Source organism: Thunnus albacares, chromosome 10 (genome assembly GCF_914725855.1).
Source record: "Thunnus albacares chromosome 10, fThuAlb1.1, whole genome shotgun sequence".
Lineage (NCBI taxonomy): Eukaryota > Metazoa > Chordata > Actinopteri > Scombriformes > Scombridae > Thunnus > Thunnus albacares.
The window spans coordinates 13679644-13703682 of record NC_058115.1 but is presented as its reverse complement, the minus strand read 5'-3'; the positions used below and the strand labels follow the sequence as shown (position 1 = coordinate 13703682).

At 42.6% G+C, this 24039-nt stretch overlaps 2 protein-coding genes across 4 annotated transcripts in view; one reads left to right on the top strand and one right to left on the bottom strand.

Annotated features, from left to right (window-relative positions):
- The window catches only part of atrx (ATRX chromatin remodeler), a 30873-nt gene extending 23899 nt beyond the window's left edge, over positions 1 to 6974 (top strand). For all 3 annotated transcript variants that reach the window (XM_044363048.1, XM_044363047.1, XM_044363046.1), the window contains exons 30-34: positions 921 to 1070; positions 2835 to 2951; positions 4066 to 4161; positions 4307 to 4435; positions 5359 to 6974. In XM_044363048.1, coding sequence (XP_044218983.1) covers positions 921 to 1070; positions 2835 to 2951; positions 4066 to 4161; positions 4307 to 4435; positions 5359 to 5583 — 717 coding nt within the window. In that variant the 3' untranslated portion in view covers positions 5584 to 6974. The remainder of the gene's footprint in view (positions 1 to 920; positions 1071 to 2834; positions 2952 to 4065; positions 4162 to 4306; positions 4436 to 5358) is intronic.
- Positions 6975 to 10997: 4023 nt separating this feature from the next.
- On the bottom strand, positions 10998 to 19705 carry fgf16 (fibroblast growth factor 16). The gene is made up of 3 exons (XM_044364758.1): positions 17709 to 19705; positions 15944 to 16047; positions 10998 to 12278 (listed from the first exon to the last, which is right to left on the bottom strand). The coding sequence occupies exons 1-3, from the start codon at positions 18010 to 18012 to the stop codon at positions 12033 to 12035; spliced, it is 654 nt and encodes a 217-aa protein (XP_044220693.1). The 5' UTR covers positions 18013 to 19705; the 3' UTR covers positions 10998 to 12032.
- Positions 19706 to 24039: the final 4334 nt, after the last annotated feature.

Sequence of the window (24039 nt, the reverse complement as noted above, 5' to 3'; positions counted from 1 at the left end):
TCTGGCCTGGTGTTTATTTTCTGTTTATTCAATACAGATTTGCAATCACTGTCTCATTTTATAGTTTGATGTTTCTTCCTTTTTTTCCCCCCCTTCTTAACGCCAGTGACATCTATGATTAATTTTGTTTGCAACTTCACACTCATTGTCACCGTTCAAAGAGAGAGGGAGCAGGGGAGGAGGGAGCAGAGCAGAGCCCCTCTGTAAAACTGGCCCGCATGGAGGTTAATGATGCAACTTTTGCATGACGTTTCCAGATTGCAAAGTTCCAGTTTAATGTAAAGCTAAGTCAAGACAAAGAAAAGCAAACGTGCCACAGAGAGAGTAATTTAAACCATGTTTGTGTGAGCGGAGTCTGGCCCCGCTCTTAATTTTACTCAGGTATTGTTTTCAATAACAATGTAGTCATGGAAACCAGAGTCCCAAAAAAACCTTCACTTATTTATTTATTTTGTTTGTTTGGTTTTTATGTGTCTTCTAATCCTCTTACAGGCGAATCCAAGTTTTGTTTTTTTGTTTTTTAATCCAAACATTAGAGCTGAACTGTTTTTTTGTAGGAGATGAGGTTGTATTGAGGCCATGTATTGTTTTCCACAGTAACACAACAGGTGTGCACGTACTAACTTGTGCTGCGTGTTTCCAGTATGAATACAAAACAGCTAGCTGCAGGCCAAATGAATGCTCTTCAGACCAAAGCGATGTCCAAATTCTGTGTTTTCAGACAACCTCAGCAACAACACCTGCCTCTAGATGTGATGTCAGCATTATGTGTTGCAGAAAAACTTTGTCTGAAGCTTGGAGCAAATCCTGAATATAACCTTTTATTACTCAGGTGGCTTCAGAGCAGTGTTTCCCTCCCCTCTAATAACCTAAAATCCACTGAGACCCTTTTCTGTCTTCTTTCACTCTGATCGCTGCAGGACACCTTCCTGGCCGAGATGCTGCAATCCAGTAAGGACCAGATTGCGTGTTATCACGAACACGACTCCCTGCTGGACCACAAGGAGGAGGAAGCCCTAAGCGAGGAGGATCGCAAGGCTGCCTGGGCCGAGTACGAAGCAGAGAAGAAGGTGAGCATAGAGGAAAAACACACACACACACACACACACACAAAGGCATATCCACCAGATCCAAAATTAAAGACAGGCACATACAGCACTCAGCTTAGAGTGACATCTAAGTGGCAAGGTGAGCTTAGTGAGACCAAGCTTTTATTCATCAGGATGTGTGAGCTAGTGTTGGATCCGTATAATCCTCTCATCACTCAGAGTAAGCAGATGACAAGGTCTCTTTCTACTCTTGCGATGGTTGCTTTACCCCTGCAGCAGGCCGGTGATCTGCTGTACAAACCACTGAGGCTGTCCAAGCAGTGTCAGTGCTGCTTACTGTGAGTTGTTGCATCCACAGAGGGTCAGGAACTCGCCTTCTGTCAGTGTTACACTTGACTTTTCCGTGTCTTCCCCTTCTCTGCTTTTCTCTCCTCTCTTTTTGTAGGACAAATCAATGGGCAATTAGCGGGGTTTATTTGAAGAAGTATATGGGGGGTTGATGTTGTAAGAGAGCAGGAGCAGGTCTCCTCTCCCCCCCTGTGTAATCCTAGATTCTAATTCACTCTAATGATTATTTTTCCAACACACTCTCCCCTCTCTGCCCTCTGTGCGCCTTAAGAGGCTTTTCCCTCAGAGCTTCTCTGCTTTTCAAGAGAACAGAGGGTTCATAGTCGCAGGGAAAACAGTGGCGCTGAGGTCAAATGTGAGGATTTCAGTCGCGTCCGCATCACTGCAATCTGTCATACCAAGATACAGGAGTAGCCGCTTTCATCTGCGACAGGCTGCTCAGTATCACGTTGTATATACTCCGAGCTTTGCAAGAGAAGCAACTGGAACGTAACCCTGCCTCTGCTAATGTCTTCACAACTTAAGGGTTGGCCAGTGGTGGCCAGGAAAAGCTATGTGTATGAATATCAGATTTGCAACTCAGGAAATGGGAAAAACTGTGAGAACATGATCAGGCGCCCAAAACTAAACTGAACCCGGGAGCCCTCGGTCTCACTGGGATGACTTCAGCGCGGTACAGAGCTTAGAGAGGCTCATGTCATAAATTTTAGTTTCAGACGTTGAGTTTTGGAAATGAAGTAAAGTCTCGATTTTGTCTGTCTGTCTGAAGATGTATGAAGTCTACTGAGTGTCTGAGGATGCTGTTCCAAGAGTGGCTGCTTGTTAATAGCAAACCCAAAAGTGTGTGTGCGCGCGCGCGTGTGCGTGTATGTATGTGCATTTGTGGTTTTGTACTGTTTAGGCTTGCACACCTGTCTCTGACCAGGTCCAAAGACCCCCACAGGCCCCCAATACACACACACACACACACACACGCACACACACCCACACACCCCTACATACCGGATGGCCAGATTACAGGGCACAGGAAAACCATCTGCAGCAGAGGCTCAATTACACACAAACATCAGCATCCTGCTGGCCTTTACTGGGACAAGACTGTTTACTTCAGGTCACTACTCTCACACACATGTTTAATACAAGAGGAGCAGGCTAATACCTGGCAACAACTAATATGTCTGAAGAGTTGAAAGCTTTCTTGTGAACTTTCTAAACATAGAGTGAACAGATGGACGATCACTGTGTGAAGAGGTTGATGGGAAACATGAATTGTCGTCCGTGGTCGACCGCAGTGATGGCATACAATCTCTCCCATCATGCCCTTGGTGACTCTTAACACCCACCTAATTGATGTATACTAATCCTGCTCTTCTGTCGGATGCCGGGGGGCTTCGGCCTCCTCGCTCCCTCCCTCTGTCTCCCTCTTTCATCTCTCAGGGTCTGTCCATGAGGACCAACTACCAGACAGCGTACTCCCAGATGGACATGGGCACCTCCAGCTACTTCTCCTACAACATGGCGGCTTTGGCCTCCATGTCCAACCAGCAGCTGGAGGTAAGTAATGAGCTCCACATGCCCTTCTCTCCTGCCTCCCCCTCCTTCCCCCCACGGCATGGCGCCCCACATTCCTCAGACCCCACCGCTAATTGTGACAACAGTCTTGTAGCCGACGAGCCCTGCTCTGCCCTGCTCCTCCACCTAACAGTTTGTAATACTTCATGTCTGGAGCAGCAGCTATTTATACACGATGGCACATCTGACAAAGAGAGTGCAAATGTCCAGAGGCAGTTTTTGTTTCTCAATAAGGATGATAAATTGGTAAAAATACTGTACGCTGGTTTCAATTCTTGTAATCATGGCAAGTCATCTATGATTCATTATGTTGTTTTGAAGTTTCTTTGTAAGCAGACAAATTTTATAGAAACTTAAAATAGTGATCAACTAAGTCAGTAACTGATGCATCATCCTGTAGAGGAAATGATGTCATTAGATTGTGGAGAGGAAAATCATCAAAACATGCTAAAGGATCCAAAGCTACTGTTTTGTCAATAGTTTACAAAGTGGTTATTGCTAATGTGTTGCCTACTTTCACCATCAGCACACAGAGGGACATTAGTATTCATTTGGAGTCATGTCTGTAGTGTCCTTATGAAAGTAAATCAAATATTTACTCTCCTTTTTTAGCTCTGTTTTGGTTTCCACCTCCTCCAGAGGAAAATATCAGGGTCCTTAGCTGCTAAATGCTCAACTTTCCTCACCAGCTAGATGCTAGCTTTATGTGTTTGCCATTTGTTGTTCGAGTTGATCAAATGCAGCTTTTTCGCTGGAATTTGCTGCCTGTGGAGCTTACGATACAGTAAATCTGTGGGCCGTAAAAACAAAACAAGGAGAGAAATCTCTGTAGAGCTGCAGAGCTGGTGATGATTCTTTGTAGGTTTGTTACTACCTTTTTACATTATTCATTTTGTTCAATATTAATCTCAAAAGTCTCTCAAATCTCTGGAGTAATGCAGGTCTAAAGATCATCCATGTACTACATAAGACAAGTAGTAATATTTTCAATTTAATACCCACAGTCTCGACTATTAACTTTACTGCTTATGCTGAAAAGAATCTGAGCTCAGCTGCCTGTTGCCTCAAGTGTTTCTCTGTCTTCATTTGTGTGCAGGACCTTATAAACCAGGGCCGGCAGAAGGTCATTGAAGCAACAAATGCATTGAAGAATTTACCGCGGGAGTCACTTGAAGACATTATTGGCAGAGTGGTGAGTGTTCAGTGCAGATTATCTTGTTAGCTGTTTTTAGTAAAATAATATTTTATTAATGTGGAGAGTGTTTATACGTCACAGAGGTGTTACAGTTGTGATGGTGGTTAAGATTTAACTGCATGAACTGCCCCCCCCCCCACAGTGGAAGGAGAACCCTTCACTCACAGAGACCCAGGTCCAGTCTATGGCTCTGGGACGACAGGCCAGCGTGGAGCTGGAGCTCAAACGCAGAGAGGCTGTTTACAGGGACGTTCTCACCAGGCAGCAGACGGTAAGAACAAGGCACTGTAACTGATCACTAAAACAACATCAGCTGCTGGTTTTTTACCAGAAATCTACACTTTGCGTAATATGAAAACTAAATGATAGCAGATAGAACTAGGTCATACTGAAACATTTTTAAATAACATTGTTGATGGAGACATGTACACATGAGAAATGTTAAATAAATGATCAGTAACATGGATATGATGACCAAGCATTTAGTATTTGTCCATTTCACCAGAACAGTATCAGTTCAGAAACTAAATGTAATGTATCCTTTAAGACCAGGAAAAGACAACAGTTTAAATCACATTATAACATAAATCTGAGACACTGCTGCACTGTCTAGCATCAAATGTAGTGCTGTGTTCCTCACCAGGGCAGCCAGAGTGACACTGAGGCAGCAGTGTGAACAGATGAAAGAAACAATCATTACACAGAGCTGAAAGTCTGAATAAAACTGAAAAAAAAAAAAAAACGTGAAATGTTTCTACATCAGACTGAGTGATTTTATGCCAAAGATGTGTTTTGAAACAATGTTTTCATTAAGTTTTTCCACCAGAAATATTGACAAGTTCATTTTTCAACTGCAAAATGTTCTGCCTAGTACATTTCATGGTCTCAATTAACTTTAAGGGAACCATATCAGAAATGTTTATTTATGTTATGGGTTGTGTAAAGATTATTGATATCTGACCTCATTGGATTTTTAAAACTCAAATATCAATATTAGCATGGACATTAAAGTCCTGTATCTATCAGGCTGTAATAGATGTTGTCTTATATGGCCATTTTTATTTTGTTTACAGTTTTGTTTTTCTTGTCTGTCATGTTCAGATGTGCTTTGGATACATGTTGAGCTTGTAGTTATTTCACTGTAGAAGTCATGTTGTAGTTACTTTAACGGTCTCTCTCTTTGTTTCTACACAGCTGATGATGTACGTGCAGAAGCTGATCACCAACAGGAAGGTCCAGGAGCAGCAGCTGGCCATGGCTAACCAGGCCACCTACCTAAACCAGCTCGCCCTGCAGAATGGCATGATGGGAGGCGGCGGGCTCAGCCAGATCGACCTGCTGGGGCTTTATCAGCAGCTCCACGGCATGGGCTCCCATCAAACCATGGGCAAAAACCCTGGGCCCTCCAAGGGCTTGTAGGTCAGAAGGACCCTCCTTCAACCACCACTCAGCTAGCCAGCTCCCAGTGGCCCAGTCCAAGCAAGGCCCTGTTCTCTGACGGCTAAGAGCTCAAAGCAAACCGGTGCACCGAGCAGAGGGTGGAGTAGTTTTGAGACTAGGCCGCTGTCCACTGGGTCCTCAAGTGGCATGGACTCAGTCCTTTATTCTGTAGTTCACTGAGAGAAGGTGGAATAAAATGTATAAATGACTGTGTGAAAGGGTCTATTAGGATTCTCAACATAAATAAAAATGTATATACCGCCTTAATGTTATTCAAGTTCTATATCTTCATTTTTCATGTATTTAAGGATAAACAAGTTTTACCCTCAATGCTTTTAAGCATTGTATTGTTTTCCCCTTCAAAGAGGGTTTCCTTATTATTTAAACTCAGTTTTTTATACTGTTTTAAAAGCCTAACTAAACCTGAGTGGGACCATTGTCGTTGGTGACAGGACTCTATAATGTAAAGCTCTACATGGTATTAGCCTCGGTAGGTTCCTCCTCCAATATCTAGCAAAGCAGACATTTGTGGTTGCTGCAATGTCCTGCTCTTTTTGGGAGTTAGAATAAAAATTCATGAACAAAAACAGAAAAAAAAATAATGAAAAAAGTATGGCCTTATATTCATTTCCTAAAAAAAATGCTCTGTAAAGTTCTGAGATTTGAGATTGTTAAATTTTTTCTATTATGCTTTTAAGTGTTGACATTAGTTGTCGCTGAACATGGTAATGGAATGCTTGTGTTGTTCAAAACTGCCTGCCGGTTCCTATGACCTTTTTTGTAACATCATTCTCATCGTCACGTGTTGTCTAGCATAGCACTGTGCGTCCTGTTCATTGTTTATGTTCCACTTGTGTTGATCCCAAGCCTGGGTGAATGAGTAGGTCTCACAAAGCACGATCCACTTCAGCCCGGTAACACAGGGCCCAAACCAATTCCCTTTACTTGTCTGTCGAAGTTTCAAATGTGTGTTTTTCAGGATGGATTTGATGGTGTGAGTAAAGAAGGGAAATCTTCTTATATCTGGCTGACTTGTGTCGTCTGCTTTGTGACACCTGGAGTCCCCCCAGAAAGGCCCCAGACTACCTGTATTCTACTTTGGCACATTCTCGCTTCTAAATGCTTAAACTGGTGTAGCGATTAATCATGAGGGATGTGAACATTTCTCATGAAGAGACACCTGTTGTCTCTAGTTGGCTCCTGTGTTTGCACAAGGTGTATTTCATAAATGTAGACGAACTTTTTTGCCCTCCTAAGAATGTTCTTATGTTAGCAAATACACCAACATGATTTGCCATCAGATTTGATCTGCGTTTATCTTGATAAGTATTTACTATAACATTTAATAAAGTGACCAAAAGGTTGAGCAACTCCTGTCTTTGAGTCATTTGTTTTTAAGGAGTGTCTGAATTTATAAAAGTGAATGTTGGTAGATTTGGTTATTATACGTTTATTGTTTTTAGTCTTCAATAGATTTTATTATACACTTGCATGATAATGTAATTAGAGCCTGATACCTATATTGATATAGTTCCCCCTCCACTCAAAAATGTGCTGTGATGTATGCAGAGTTCGACACCTGAAGGCTGTTTTCATCTGCTTAAGAGGGAAAGTTTCTCTCTGCTCACCCTAAATCAAGTTTAAAGCGTTTACATACGTGCATAATTTGTGCGACATCACGACTAGTTTGGGCCAGTTTTCAACTTATACAAGAGCAGTGTGGAAACTTGAGGCCTCTAGTGCTCATACAGTGCATTCAGACCCCTTCACTTTATCACATTTTTTATGTTCAGCCTTATGCTAAAATCATTTCATTCATTTTTTCCCCCTCATTGACACTTAATACCCCATAATGACAAAGTGAAACCAGGATTTTGGAATTTGCTAATTTATTAAAAAGGAAAAACTGAAATATCTCACTGACATAAGCGTTCAGACCCTTTACTTAGTATTTAGTTGAAGCACCTTTGGCAACTATTACAGCCTCAAGTCTTCTTGTGTATGACGCGACAAACTTTATACACCTGGATTTGGGGATTTTCTGCCATTTTTCTCTGTAGATCCTCTCAAGCTCTGTCAGGTTGGATGGGGACTGTCGGTGGAAGGCCGTTTTCAGGTCTCTCCAGAGATGTTTGATTGGGTTCAAGTCAGAGCTCTGGTTGGCTCTTGGTTGGGTGCGTACGGTCATTGTCCTGTTGGAGGGTGAACCTTCATCCAGTCTGAGGTCCTGAGTGCTCTGGGCCAAATTTTCATTAAGGATATCTCTGTACTTTGTGCTGCTCAGTTTTCCTTCAACCCTGACCAGTCCCCCAGTCCCTGCTACTGCAAAACACCCCCAGAGCATGATGCTGCCACCACCATGCTTCACCGTTGGGATGATATTGGGCGGGTGATGAGTGGTGCCTGGTTTCCTCCAGACATGACACTTAGACACCTTTAGGTGCTTTTTTGCAAACTCCCAGCGGGCTTTCCTGTGTCTTTCACTGAGGAGAGGCTTCCGTCTGGCCACTCTGCCATAAAGCCCAGATCGCTGGAATTTTTCAGTGATGGTTGTCCTTCTGGAAGTTTCTCCCATCTCCACACAGGATCTCTGGAGCTCAGCCAGAGTGACCATCGGGTTCCTGGTCACCTCTCTTACCAAGGCCCTTCTCCCCTGATTGCTCAGTTTGGCAGCCAGCTTTAGGAAAAGTCCTAGTTGTTCCAAACTTCTTCCATTTAAGAATTATGGAGGCCACTGTGCTCCTGGGAACCTTCAATGCAGCAGAATTTTTTTGTAACCTTCCACAGATCTGTGCTTCAACACAATCCTGTTTCTGAGCTCTGCAGGCAGTTCCCTCGACCTCCTGGCTTGGTTTTTGCTCTGATATGCATTGTCAGCAGTGAGACCTTATATAGACAGGTGCATTCCTTTCCAAATCATGCCCAATCAATTGGATATAGCACAGATGGACTCCAATCAAGGTGTAGAAACATCTCAAAGATGATCAAGAGAAATGGAAGGCATCTGAGCTTAATTTCAGGTGTCGTAGCAAAGGGTCTGAATACTTATGTCAGTGTGATATTTCAGTTTTTCCTTTTTAATAAATTAGCAAAAATTTTGAGTGTAGATTGATGAGGGGAAAAACTAATTTAAAAGATTTTAGCATAAGGCTGCAACATAACAAAATGTGAAAACAGTGAAGGAGTCTGAATACTTTGTGAATGCAGTATAACACTGAGAATGGACTTTTCAGTGAAATAGGAGACATCTTATGTCCAGCAGATCAACTTTTAAAAGGACACATATTTGCATATTCATAGATGGAATTTTTAATAAGGGAGAAGGAGAAAATGTCATTTTAAGGATTTTAACAAGATAATTGTGGAAAAACCATATTACACACAAATTATTATTCAACATAGAGTATTTTTATCTTAAAACATATGTGGAGAGGATCTTTAAGAGTTCAAAAAATCTTAAATTATATATTGGCCCATGTTCATTTTTTGATAAAATTGATTATTAACAAATTGTGACCAAGATATATTGAGTGAGACATTGGGCAGTAAAAATAAAATTGTCAGTGCTCTCTGCAGGACTAACCATAAAATTGAGACATTTGTTTTCTACATTAACACATTTCTAAACTATTTCTTGTTATTTAACTGACATACATGTTGATACTGATACAGTGTCCCTGCAGATACCTAAAATCTCATTCAGGCTACATCTGAGTCATATATTTAATAAACAGGAGATGGTGGTTTTGTGTAAAGTGATCAGTTGGAAAGAACAAAGCTGGTACATCCTGATGCAGTGTCCCTGTGTTTCACACTCACAGCACTAAGTGCCTTTTGTCCCACTCTCTTCTCCCTTCAATCTTTCATCTATTTTTCCCTCTCCCGGTATTGTTTTCATTTCTCAGTCTGCCAGGGTTTTCCCCTGCATGTCTTTGACTTTTCCATTCCCTCCCCCCAGGGGAGCTTGCTCTCACAGCTCACAGATATCTGCCAGTGGAGAAACATTACAACTATTGCAGATGTTGAAATGTTGATCCCATCCCCTCTTAGCCCCAGATTACCACCACTCCAGGTTTGCGGCACATCCCCGCTGGTTCTCTGTGCAGCAGGCAGCTGTTTCTGTCCATTGAAAAGGCCTCAGTGCAGACTACACTATAGTGGAGTCTGTGAGGCCCCTGCAATGAACAACCAATCACTGCCCTAAATCCATGCTGATGTGTAAAGCCAATTAGGAGTCGGGATCCAGTTGCATAAGGAATCTGATTTTGTACGGTGGATGTAGGCTGACTAAGACCTTATGGAGACAGAGGGGGGCTGTGCACATTACTTGGTAAAGGGTTTATGAGGGCAAATTGGCATGGGATTACATGGATGTTCTCCTCTGGGAAAAGAATCTGCTGTATCTTTTTACCCAATTTTCTCTCAAAATGCATTGTGGTCGTGGTTCTAAGACATTACATTTAAGGTCTTTTTTAATAATAATAAAGTTAAAGTTCTTACATCAGCAAAGCCCAAATCATTTCTGTCCTCAGAAGGAAAAATGTTTCACAGATACATTGTACCACCAGCTTTTTTAAAGTTCAATAGTTAAAATACAGTTGTAAAAATAAGGATTTAAACAAGACTATTATTATGTTACTATGATCACCAAAATAGTTTAATGTGTTAGCATGCTAACATTTGCTAATTAGCACCAAATACAAAGTATAACTGAGGCTGATGGGAATGCCATTAGTGTAGCAGGTATTTGGTCATAAACCAAACTATGTAGCAAATCGATATCCTGATGTTGGTGCTAGATGAAAAATGATTATCCAGATATTACACTAAAAATAAAAAATATCACAGTGACATTAGAGTCATATAAGTCACCAAAATCAGTAGGATTTATCATCTGAGAACTATGAATGTTTCCATCCATCAGTTGTTGAGATATTTCAGTCTGACGGTGGAGAAACCAACCAACAGACACACACAGACGCCCCTAACTGAGAAAAATGAAAAGAAAGAAATGCAACATTCACATATATTCTGTATGTGGTTTTAATTGGTACATCAGAATTTTATCCAAGCAAAAATAGTCTCTCACAATGAGTTCTCGATAGCAGGACAATTTTATTGTCATGTTCATTGCAGTTCTTCATATTTTTTTGTTTGTTTTTTGGTGTAATTTCAGTAGAATCTACAGTTCAGATAACTTCAAGTTCATTACAAAATAAATTCTTTGCAATAAATAAATATATAGATTTATATTTATACTTTATATGTAGAAAATAAATATATTGTACATCTCATAAATAGGATCACCCATATGTACACCTCAGCTGCTTGCATTTTTAATAATGTTCCTGACACTCTGAACATTACAAGTCACCGTCCTTTTTTTAAAAAAAACCCATCACTTATTCTTTACAACCACAGTCAGAGAAGTGCTTTTGTCCCGAGCTTTATCACTTGTTTTGCATGCAATTCCTACACGACTGCTTGATATTTTATTTAAAAGTGATGAATGTGATCATTAGACTCATTAGATGATTACACAGGAGACTAAGTGAGCCCACAGCTGGGACTGGGGATGTGCAGTAAGTGCTCTTTCAAAAATCCCACATTCATCATAGAGATCCGATCCCCCTCTTTTCATCTTTGATTTTAAAGACGACTTAATAAAAGTCCAGCTCTCTAACTCAACAGACATTCTTCTTACAAACTCTTCAGTACCTGACTATCTCAAACTGTCACTTAACATGCATGTACCACGTAGTCTGTGTCTTCCTGACCCTTCTTCTTCTCCTATCTTTCTCTGTATGTGGAATGTGTCTCCTCTCTTACATTACCATGACTGTCTGCAGTGCTTTCCGTCATTTGGCGCCCCTAAAAGTCTCTTGGTGGTCTCATAGGCAACCATTCTTTTGTTTTTTTTCCACCAGCGTAGTGCTACTCAAAACCGCCAAGGGCCATGACTCCATCTGTCATTGCGTGTCGCTTCGGTATCTACGCATTTACCTCTAAAAAAAAAAAAAAGTGGTTATTGAGAAAACATGGCACCTGATTTGATCACCCCAACAGCTGGGCAGTCATTCGGGCCTGAGGAGTCCGGCCTCCTCTCTCCATGTCCACAGTGGTTTTACAGGATAACTTTCCTCTCTGAAGTCCACTGCAGAGGCAATGAAGCGACAACCAGGAACATGCACAATGTTTATTTCAGTGCTGTACGTGCTTGGTAGTGAGCCAAGGCGCAAACACAGTGACCTCAGGGGAAGCTGAGGGTAAACAGTTCTGAACCAGGTCCCAAATATCCACAACCCGCTTCCTCTTTTCTTTTCTTTTCTTTTCTTTTCTTTTCTTTTCTTTTCTTTTCTTTTCTTTTTTCTTTTCTTTTCTTTTCTTTTCTTTTCTCTTCTAGCCAGTTCTCCAAGTATAAGCACTGGTCACCTGTACTGGAAAAGGTCCCTGTATGCCTGAGGGATCTTTTCAATCTCCACTGGTCTGGGTAAGAAGTGAGTGAGTTTCTGGTGTTTTTTAGTCCTGCCGCCCTCCCTGGGCGAGCCGTCCTTGTTTAAGGCCACGTAGTAGAAGCGTCCCGTGTCTGTGTGCTTGTACAGAGTTGAAGCGTAGGTGTTGTACCAGTTCTCCTCAAACTGCTCCCTGAACACGCATTCTGCTGTCAGCTTCTTCTGCAGGAGAGAAAAACAACATATTAGTCATATGCTGAAGTCCTGCTCAGACGGCACCCAGTGAGAAAAAAATGAAAGAAATTTGCAACACCAAAAAGATTAAAGAGACTATGATTGAGATGGATGATGCCGCTTTGCATGCAGATTCCACTCTTCCTGATACACAAGTGTGTGTATGTCATTAACTATTTTGGACTGCACTTGAAAGCTGAAATGAACCAGTATCATTTACGCAGGTGATCATTATGCCAGAAGAGGGGAAGTCATTACAAGCAGCTTTTCACTCCTCAGACCTGTTAACCTCTTGCTGTGCGTGGAGAATTGTTTCCCTCCCTGTGATGCAACATGAACATCTAGCAGGCGTAGAACCTTCCCTCGTTCTCTCACTTTGTTACACGTACACACACACAGAGCAGCTCTCAAAGTCTCTGCCTTCCTTGACAGCGCAGCATGAGCGATGGCTGCGGGTTCAGCAGGTGAGAGTGTGCTGGCTGAGTGAGTGTGTGAGAACAATAAGAGACATCATGGTTGAAGCTGCTTTCCCTGCCAAGACCAGTCAGTCATACGGCTGCTCTGCTGCAACGCCTGCTGCTGGTTCTGCTCTGCAAGAGGCCCGAACCTCAGGAGTGTCCTCAGGGTATCCCCGTGAAGACCAAAAGCCAAATATGAGCCTCTTTTGAGAGTGACGTGTGTAGTACAGAGTTGTGAATAAGGTCCCAAACAGTCACTATTTCCTGTACTCCCTCCTGGACACTCTTTCTCTTATTTTTTAGACTTTTTTTCCCCCTAAATGTTCGTGATTCGTCACTATCAGCCTTTAACACACTTTGGAATTAAAGCAAGTGTTTGTGCAAGAGTCTCAGTTTTATTCCAGCAGCAATTTTGTTGATTGGCTGTCAGGCTCTGCTTGGCTGCGGCTGTGTGGTGAAGCTGTTGTCTGTAAACACAACCCTGAGGGCACATGACTGGGCCAGCTCCATCCTATTACACACACACACATACACACACACACACACAATCCTCATCGGATCAAAAGCTCGTCAAGGTCTGGTGGTTGTGGGACGGAAGCACCCTTCTACCTGTTACCCAGTTTCGCTGGCGGGTAGTTCCTCCCCCCCGTTTTCCTCCACCTCCTGGCCTCTCAGATTCAGACAGACATGTCTACATCGCTCCCTCTGTCAGTCAGGTGACTCAGTCAGGTGTGCAATTACCCCCCCCCCCCACAATCACTGCATCCCACCATCACCCGCCCCCTCCCCCAGGGTCAAAGCTTCAGGATGCCAGACTCTGATAGCACGCAGTAACAATATCTGCACTTTCAACATAATGACCGTGCTTAAAAGTAGCCTCTGTTCGAAATGTTCAGAGCCGGGAGGGGTGGGGGTGGGGGGGTCTGAGCGCTGAGAGGCCCTCAGGTAATGCCCTGGGACACCTGATACATGTAACCCTCGCATATTTCCCCCTCATTGTCTTTATCTCTTTCCTTTCCTCTTTCTGTCTCCAGATACCAATCCAGTGTGAGAAAAAGGCTGCCAGGATTAAAAAAAAAAAAAAAAAAGAATTCTTTAGAAGCCACATTTACTGTGAAACGTGTATAAGCACACATTTCTTCTATATTTAACCCCACAGTTTAAAGTCCAGCTGTACACAGAGAGGTAATAACAGCACACATCCAAAGTCACTCCAAACGTTCCTGTCACCGCTTTCGGAAAATATGTAAATATTTCTGCATATCTCAAAGCTAAATAAGGACTTTGGCTTGCTTTCTAAAGCGGTGCTTTCCAAAGTGGGTGCATGAGGACGGGCCAAGAGATTAATCATATCATTGTTCATCCACTGTGTGTATTTGATTTGATTTTTTAAAAATAATGTTTCACCGTAAAAGAAATTGTTCAAATTAACTACATATTATGTCACATTTCCGAACTCATCAAAACAAAATAGATAAATATCAAAATCACTGTATTAAAAACTCTGTTTAAAGTAACAGTCTTGAAGATCTCTCTTTCGCTCTCTTTGGCGGCACCCATGGCGATAAGCAGTAATTGCAGGTGTGTTTTTGGATCTCACTTCCCAGAGATCCAAACAGTGTTACCTGTGTGACGTCAATCAGTCGGCAGTTTGTGAGCGAGTCTGCGTTAGCTCCGCCTACCCTTTCTGGTAGTCCAACCACTGCTGGGTGATGGAAAAAGCATCACTAACTGTGCGCTGCTTGTGATTTTTCCCGGGAATGTTGCCACTGACACCCAGTTCTTAATATTGCAACTGCAAGGTCTTTCATCAGTGGGCAACAGACTCAATCACCATTGTGTTACCTCATTCGGTGATAGGTAGTGACTTAAGAGACATTTATTTAGATGAAAACCTTCAATATTATTACTTTAATATGCAACTCACTGTTGCCAGTTGTCATAGGAACACAACATGATTTCCCGCTTTGGAGTTTTGCAGGAGCTCAGCATTCAGAAAAAAAAGTGAGCGACAGAGCAGCAATACAGAGATTTGAGAAGGTGAAGTGAGGGCAAAGAAATACTGAAACATCTCACCTCTCAACACAGAGACAAGTGACTCTGAATCCGCCGACAAAACTACTTAACCAACAGGTTTTGGCTGCTTGTATAAGATGGATATCCATCATTGTCTGCGCACATTCACTGTGGTATTACATGTTCCCAATTTCATAATAGTGTTATGTGGTTCTCTCATTGCTGGAAACATGAAAACAAGACAAGAGACGTCCTGTCAGTTGAGTCAGACCTGCAGGTTGTTCTCTCTCCACATCTACAGCAGCTAACATGTCCCATTAAAATGCCTGCAGCCTTTTTTGGGGTTTTGTTTGTTTGTTTTTCCTTGAACATCTAAAATACAAGCTTAAAATGAACATATTCAATTGTATCAATTGTTTATTTTAAGTACAATGATTTATCTGAAAGTCTGCACAGCACCTGTTGGCTTTCATTCCGAGTGATTGAGAATGATTCTATATTATTTAACTTCATAGTCTAATATAATATAATGTAATGATATAATATGATTTGAAACTGTTAAAACAGATAAGCTTTTGTGTACATATAGGCTATGCAAGTTATATTGGGGGTTGGGTGGCTCGGGGAGCCATGACAGAAATTTCCTTTGAAGGAATCATTTTTCTAAAGCTGCAAACAAATGTGTGGTGGATCTTGGAGCTTTTCCTTAAATCCCTTCACATGGAAAACAAGTACAAAGATTTATTTTCTCTTTTCTTTGCTACTGCCAGTGTGGCTTTTGGTCTAAAAATCCACACCTTTTACTGGATTTACTGTCTTTATTAATTTATTGGGTCATCATGCTTGAAGTAGAGCAGCAGGAGAGGGAGATATGAGATGGAGAGTGTGAGACTCTGTAAAAGAAACAAACTTGTTTTGTCTCACTGTGGGTTTTCCCATCTGCCACGTACGAGAACCTTGATAACAAACTGAATCCCATGATGACTACTCTCTCTCTGTTCCTGAAAACCTTTTTTTTTATTTTGAGAGCTCAATACTGAACTGTATTCTCTGAGAAAGGCTTGAAAATAGTGTGTTCTGTAAAACAAATCAGATGTACTAAGTGCCAGACTTGTGAATGAGACCCTGGGCTGCACAGCGAGGGCGGGGTTGTAAATGAAAAGGAGGGGTTTGACTCACCGACCCATAGAGCTCTCCTTTCTCATTCATGCCGAGGTAGAGTCCAGCGTCCACCCCCCTGATGCTGACCAGACCAACTGCCAGACTGATGAACTCCAGGATACCTGAGGTCAAACACACAAACCAGTCAGGGAAGCCCCACAAACACACTGTAAACCCCCTCGGAGGAAACAGCCAGCAGTACAGCTGCTACTGGCCTCCATTTATCTGGCAGTAGACCAGTCAAACTGTGCACTGGTGAACTGGTTTTGGGAGTGAAAGCTTTATTTATGTTTGTTTTCCTGTCAGTTGTTCATTGTCATCTTGTGTCCAACTTCCAGTGTGTTTTTTGTTTCTTTTACTCCTATATGTTCAAATAAAACCCAGCATCTTCTTTCTAATCCATTCTACATTTGAAAAAATGCTTTTTAAAGACATTTAATAACTTAATTTGTCATTGATTACAACGGAAAGGACACAAAACAGCACAAGTGAAAGATTTCTTTGATTTCTTGCTTGCTTTTTTATTCGACCTCAGTAACATACATCACTCTTGTCTATTGTAATAGTTTGTGGTGTCTATAAATGTGTTCATCCTGTCTTTGAGGCTTCCCACACTTATGCAGTAAGAAGTCACTTTTATGAAGCTGAACTGTAAGATGTTTAGGGGACTGCTGACTCACAGGAAGTTAAAGTAAAGTGAACATCTACTTCAAAGGCAGGCAAACAACCGGTAAAATTAAAAGCCATTGGCTGTTGTGATGCAGAGGTTAGTCAGAGAGGATCCAGCTGGCAGAGGCCAGCTTACAGCCACCTGGTCCCCATCTCCTCGACCTCATCTGATGCCAGAGAATGACAGAGAACATCCCTCTAATTTTTGGGGGGTGAAGAGTGTGTTTCATATCCCTCTAATCAAAGCCATGTCTTCCTTGCAGCTCTGACAAAGACCTTGCATTTTAAAGCTAAGTGAAGCCAGAAACAAACACGAGGACCACCCATCCCTGTAAACCGGCTTGTTTTGGCTGAAGTCTGAACATTAAACCTTCCCTGAATTCCGCAGTGGTCATGCTTTAATTTAGAGTTATTCCGCTCTTTCCGCAGCGAGCGAGGCGGCCTGCACCTGTGAGATGACTGCATGGATATGAGGCGCGAGACATGTGCGTATCTGCCCTCTGACCTCATTTGTTTATCGTTCTCCCGCGAGCCGCACCTCGCTCCATTTACATTAACGGCACAAATCTCCAGAGCCGCGGGCGCGCGCGCACACACACGCCTGTGCTGGCTCCTTGTTTATCTGTGAGCGCTAGACGTACACACGCACGCGCTGCTTGTTTGCCGCTGAGGAGAGACACCTGTGCCCCACGCGCAGCGGGGATTGCCAGAGAAAGGTGTGTGTGGCTTTGCTTCCCTGCGCGCCAGGTGATGGTGACGCACGAACGAGTATCCACCGGGGATGTGAGGCAGGAAAAAGCCTCTTAATTAAACTCACTTCAACAGGTTTAGAGTGACAGCAAGTATTAAACAGCCTCGTAAATCACCAAAAACGGTAATTAAATTTTGAAATACTGATAATTACTTGCCTCAAGATGATGATTATACCGGAGGCCACAGTTCACCCTTCTTCATTTACTACCTCAATTATAGTCAGTAATTGAGAAAGGTAGGCTAAATCAAACCAAAGCCTGGACCTGTTTCTGTTAATTGAGGTAAATAATGTGAAAAATCATCCAATATTTGAGATGCCTCACATCAATAAATGAAGTAAATGATAAAGAAATACGCTCACCAAATCTGCTGTGGTCCTGTCTTGTCCCATACACAGTCCCATTGGGGAATATCTCCAGCTGAAAGCCGGTCCTGCAGTAGAGCTGCCGCCGCCTCAGGATCCCTTTGAGGTGCCCGAAATCCGTCGGCGACCCCCGCTGCAGCCTCCCTTCAATCTGCCCCAGCCGCTCATTCAACCCTACAGGAGACTCCGGTAAGGGCATATTCCCGAGTGCAGGAAAGCTTTGTAAATCCAAGTCGAGTGCCCCCAGAAAACTCCCGACCTCTGCCATTGTGTGCACAGCTGTCAAATTAAGCGAAGGCATTTAAAATGTAGGCTACGGTGACTCAAGGAGGGGAAAAAAGTTTACAGAAGTCCGGTCCATGCACGCACAAAGCGTACCCAGCGCGCCGTGCTCCTCCAAATCAAGCGGAGTCCTCTCAGTTTATTGATCGTCCTTTGCTATAATCACCAGTTTGATATCTCTGTTTATCAGATGGAAAGACTCTATTATATACATACTCCCCACGCATTCTCACATTGGATATTCAAACACAAGCCACGCCTGGCTGGCATCCCTTCTTACGCGCATCAGTTTCCTTATTGAATGTGTACTTTCAATCCAACTTTTACTACCGATGATGCCGCTGTCTGTACGTTTCTGTCACTGCCCTCTCAGAAAGCTGTATCTATTCTCAAATCCAAGTCCAGAAGTATCTTCTCATAGCTCCTGCGCTCCTGATTTCGGTCCGAGGCTCTCTGATAAAACCACATAGCCTACCCAGGGGCAGGAAACTCTGGCAACAGTTTGTGGTGCATTAAAATGCGACACAGATGCAGAAGCAAAGACCATCATTGTTAAAACACAAATGGCAGCTGACAGAAAGCCGAAAAGCTACATTTATCATAAACTGTAACAACCACTCCACCACAAAGGGAATCCATAATTTATACTGCCTGGTTTTTGGTCACACCTCTTCTGGAAACAAAAAAAAAAAAAAAGAAAAAAAAAGGAAAACCGCAAACCATCGTTTCCCAACAAGATTATCACAATAACCTGTGCATAATCTCAGAGCAATCCAACCTCCTGCACAAGTGTCAGTGCCAACCACTGCAGTTGGACGTTTTCATGAGAGCATTTTCTCCACCTCCTTGTTGGAAGCAGGTGCTTCCTCGCCCCTCTGCACAACGTTTGCAATGTGCTCCAACAAACCAGCAGCTTAACCACTTGTACTACTGGCAAGGAAGGAAGGAAAAAAAAAGGAAAATCCAACTTCTGATGACGTGCACCATCAAATCTGACTGGTGCAGAGACTGTGTGGACTTTTGGAGTCATCAGAGGAGCTAAGTGTGTTTTTATAACATAAATCTTCACAGTATAAAGAAAAAAAAATGAGGTTATCCAAAATGTTGATCGCTGCTTCTGACTTGCAAAGTTTCTACACACACCCACAAATGTTCTGCTGCTTAGTAATTATGTAAGTACATAAAACAGGGGAGTAAGCATCACACACTGAGAGAGGAAAGATATGCAGGCATATATTTAACTACTTTACCGTCATGGTCCAAAAAAAAAAAAAAAAGCCCTGTCTTAGTCAACGCCACATTTCCACCTCTTTCTCACCTGAAACACCTCCACGGATGTCAAGCATTTTGATGTTTCAGGTGCACGGCGAGCTGTGCCATCATGCACATGAAAGAGAGCAAAGAGTGAGCCACAACAGGAATAATGAATAATAGGTGTAATTTATGATTGAATGGGGATTTTGTATCTCCTCTGTGCACAATGGGGCAACAGGTCCCAACTTGTGGATGCACAGAAAAAAGAAAAACGCAGCTGTTTGGTGAAGACTTTACTTCTGTGAGGATCGAAATGAAAACAAACTCCAGGAGTGTTTTAATTAGTTCACTGTTCTTGAGATGTCAGTGACAGCAGGACGGGTGGGAGGGGAGGGCATGATTACATCAATAACACCGTTTAACTATTAGGCATGTTATTTTAGACCTCCTTCGAGCTGTTTTCGGAAACCCCCGTCCTGAGGGGGAGTTCTCACCTCAGAGCTGCTCATCATAAGCAGCAGTTATGGAGAAATGGGATTTATGACAGTCTCTCGCCTCCACGAATGGTGACAAATAGTATGTTAAAATCACACAAAGCATGTATCATTGTTTTTTATGTCACTGTCAGACTGATGAATTTTGTCGCTCCTTGTTTTTTGGCTAATTTATCAACTTTTGTGGTGGCAGCGCAATCTATTTTGAAGCAGATGTGACTGGGCTTTGAGAGCTCCTCAGAGTGGGATACAGTATGATTGACCCTCCAAAGCACGCAGGCCTTTTTCACTGCTACTAATTATGCCGCTATAAATCTTACGGGTGTGTCATGGCTGCATTGAAGTCAGAGGAGGGACAGTGGCTTTCAGCTGGTGCGGGATATGAAAGGTGGTGGGGGTGATGAATGCCCATGGGCCTCCGCTTGATGAATTGGGCAAAGGGGTTGACGAGGAGTCAGGGATGGTCAGGCTTTGTGCGAACAGACACCAGGGCCCTCGCTGCAGAAGAGGATGAAAGGAGGATTCGTTTCAGCTAAAAGGGTGGAAGGAGAGAGATTAAAGAAAAGAGAGAAGGAGAGAGAGAGAGAGAAAGAGATAGAGCAAGTGAAGCAGAGTAATAGAAAATTAAAAGGAAACACCCCAACCCCCTCTTCTTCCCCTCTCATGAGCAAGTTCTGACTTTCGCTCTCTGTCTATCTCCTGCACACAAAACTCAAATCAATCTTAATGGCGATTAGGAGTTAGTATAAAAATCTAAAGGTGGTAAATTTTGATTTCTTTTCTTTTTTTTTTTTGGTAGCTATTACAACTACATCTGTTGCTGGTCAGCCATATTTTATAGTTGACATGGCAGATTTATGGCTGCAGACACACACACACACACACACACACACACACACACACACACACACACACACACACACACACACACACACACACACAAATCCAGAGTTAAAATGTTCCCATATGCTGAGAACCTGCGGAGGATATAGAAATGAAGATAATGACCTCAAGTGCATGGCTACAGCTTTGAAGTTGCTCTCCCATGAGTCACAGAAAGAGTCCAAATTGAAAATGAAGTTACACTCGCTGTCTGAATTGGAGGCTAATAAGTGCCTCACCTGTTTATTTGGAATAGACAAACTTCATATGCGTCCTCTTCAGAGGGGTTAGCAAAGGTCCGCCTGGACAAATAAAGCAGACAAATATGTGTTTGATTCGATTATGGAGCATGCTTTAGAGAAATTTGCTTATTCATTTTCTTACCGAGGGTTGGATAAGAAAATGAATACCACCTTCAAGTCTGTATAGTAAATATGAAGCAGCAGCCAGCAGCTGGTTAGCTTCATTTCTGTTGTTTCTGGTTAGCTGCTTAGTCTGTTTCATTTGGGTTATGTAACAGACTATTTCCTGGCCGGGTGCAGTAACTTCCTGGAGACTTGTCATCACTGTTCCAGTCTTTTTGCTAAGCTAAAAGCTAACTGACATGAAAGTGGTATCAATCTTCTCATCTAACTCTTGGCAAGAAGCTGAAAAAGCCACATATGGAACTATTCCTTTAAGCTAAGGAATTTAAGGATGTGCTGTGATGTTGTTACATATGATCTGTGTAAATTCCTCAACATGATGTTCAAAAAATGCCATCTTCTGCCTTTGAATGTCTTGAAACAGAGCCCCCCCCCCCAAACTCTCTCTCACAGTGCCGCACTGGTTGAAGTGGAGCCAGTTGCAGCCTCCCTCTCCTGTGATGGATGCCCAGTTTAGAAAAAGGCCTCCTGCTGCTCCTGATGCCTCACACGTAATCATCAGATCTGGGATCAGGTTCCTCAAACCCCTCTTAACCTCAGCCAAGTGAGGGCATGTAAAAAAAAAATGGCTGACTCAATGTCAGTGGCTATTAGGAACGAGAGCTTGTATCTCATACCACCCGGTTAACAAGGCCACTAAACGGGTCAGACCCCTGCGTCTCCCGGCTAGCAAAGCAGCACAACAAAATGTGAGGACTGTTGAGTGGAGCTGCAGAGCGGAGCTACAACAAACTCCCTGAGAGACAGAGAGAGAGAGAGAGAGAGAGACAGAGAGAGAGAAGAGAAAGGATATCATCTGTTCTTATTTTACCTTTTGTCAAGCAGCATGTGGAAAATGATCTTCACTGTGAGTTATTTGCAGAGCTGGATTCCGTGTTATTTCATTCCCTAGCAGAGACATAACAGAGAGGGTCTCCTCTTTCACGCAGGTGGTCCTTCGGCCTTGTTCAAGGGCGCTGTGTGCACTGGGGCAGGGGTGGGAGGGTACACCGGGAAAGGGGGGGGGGGGACAGACAGATGCATGCGAATTTAGGTAATGGTGTAACATTTCAGCGCCTGCTTTCCCTGGCCGCCCCCTGTAAAGAGAGTGTTAATTAATTAGTTTGCTTTGCTTTCAAGCACTAACGAATGGAGCCCCCCAGGTTTCGAGAAGCCACTCGTATGCAAGGAACACAGTCTAAAACCAACATTTGTCGTACAAATTACTTACATATGTTCTTGGGAGAAGAAAAAAGATCCTTGACATGACAACAGAGATGTCCCACTATTTCTTTTTCTTTTTTTTTTTTTAACTCAATGGGAAAACCTTAGTAGGATTTTTTTTTTTTTTACTTTATCGCCAACATTTTGGTTTAGCTGTCAATTATTTGTACCCCAAACTTGTGGTTTTGCTGTTTTCATCTGCTGGCTGACTTGAATATGAAACTGTAATGATAAATGCTATGTTTCCCATTGTAAATTTACTAATTTGCCATAATACAAGCTTGATTTTTCAACATTTTTCTCTCTGTTTCTTCTGATCATTATCAAAGACACTGATTGATCAATGAGTGGACTTAGGGTTATACAGGCAGTGATGTTGGCTAATGAGCCTCACATTAGTTTGCTCCTGCTTCATGAATAAACCCTCGCTATCTGAGTAGTGTTCCACCTGTCCGTCCACACTGATGACTGAGGTGCAGTGTAATAACAGCAATAACAGCTCTGAAGGGTTGCGGTCTGATGTTAGAGCCCAGACTGGAGAGTGTATATGCGTGATCATGATCCTGTCTGATGAGGGAACAGGCCCTCAGAGCGAGACTATTATTCTTACTACAACACAGAGCAGGAATCTACCCTCAAACAGATGTTAGGAGCCCTTTGTAGAGCCTTTGGCACGGAGCCCAACCCTACCTATCTGCACAGCTATTTACATGGCAATCCAGCTGCTCGGTCTCTCTCTTTTTTTCTTCTTTCATCCCTCCCTCGCTTTTGCTCCCTCGCTCTGCCTGTGTCTATACATTTGCATTCCCCCTCTTTCTCTTCCTCCCTCTTTCCCCATTTACTGTTTGAAATCAAATACCCATTCTCATATAAACTTTGATCAATCAAATGCTCTAATTTGTTTAACTGAGGAGACAGTGACATACTGTTGCAGGTTCAGTTACAGAGAGATGAAAAAGGCCAGGCGTCCCGTATCTCAGAATATCTCCGTGCTGACACAAACCTTTACCCCACACTTTATATTTAGTCATTCCCCTTCAAAGAAAAGCCAAATATATCCCTGAAATTTCTACCTGCTACACTGACTTATTGTCCCCTCCAGTCCAAGCAGATGTGGGAGGGAAGGATTTATAATGATAACCGTTCCTGGAATCTGAGTTTATATTTGCTTTCTCACTAATCTTTTGAGATGATATAAAATGCTTTGCATTTTAGCCAGCATGGCCTTTGCTAGCTGCACAACTTGAGTAAAGTCATTTGTAAAGTGAGTTGTTTCATTTTATTTTAACTCATCTATCAAGTTCAGAGAGCTTAAGGGCAGGAGCCAAATTGTGGTTGCTAGAAATCGTAAATTAAGTGTCTATTTTGTCCACTTTTTAGGATCATCCCCTTGATAATTGTCATAATACTTGAAGTCTAATAACAGGCAGAGTGACTTAAATGATTCAAAACAGAGCCCAGAGGTTTCAAGTTCAGAGGATGGATCTGGTCCTCATTAGAAGGCAGCTCAGTGGCAGCATTATCATAAGATGACAATTAGACAAGCAACCTTCATGTAAATGAAAGGAAATGAAAGTCCGCTGGGGCCCTGAAGCTGGCCGGCTCGTCAGTAGAGGGTGCTGATGTTTCCCCCTTCACAGAGCTCAGCCAACATCTCAGATTGCCTCAGAATCATGCAATGTCACGCTATGACAAATGGAGATTCATTAGTTAATTAAAGCGGGGAGTTCAGAGCAGGGTGACGCAGGTCGTCCCCTTTTTTTTTGTTTTTTTTTTGCTTTCATTCTT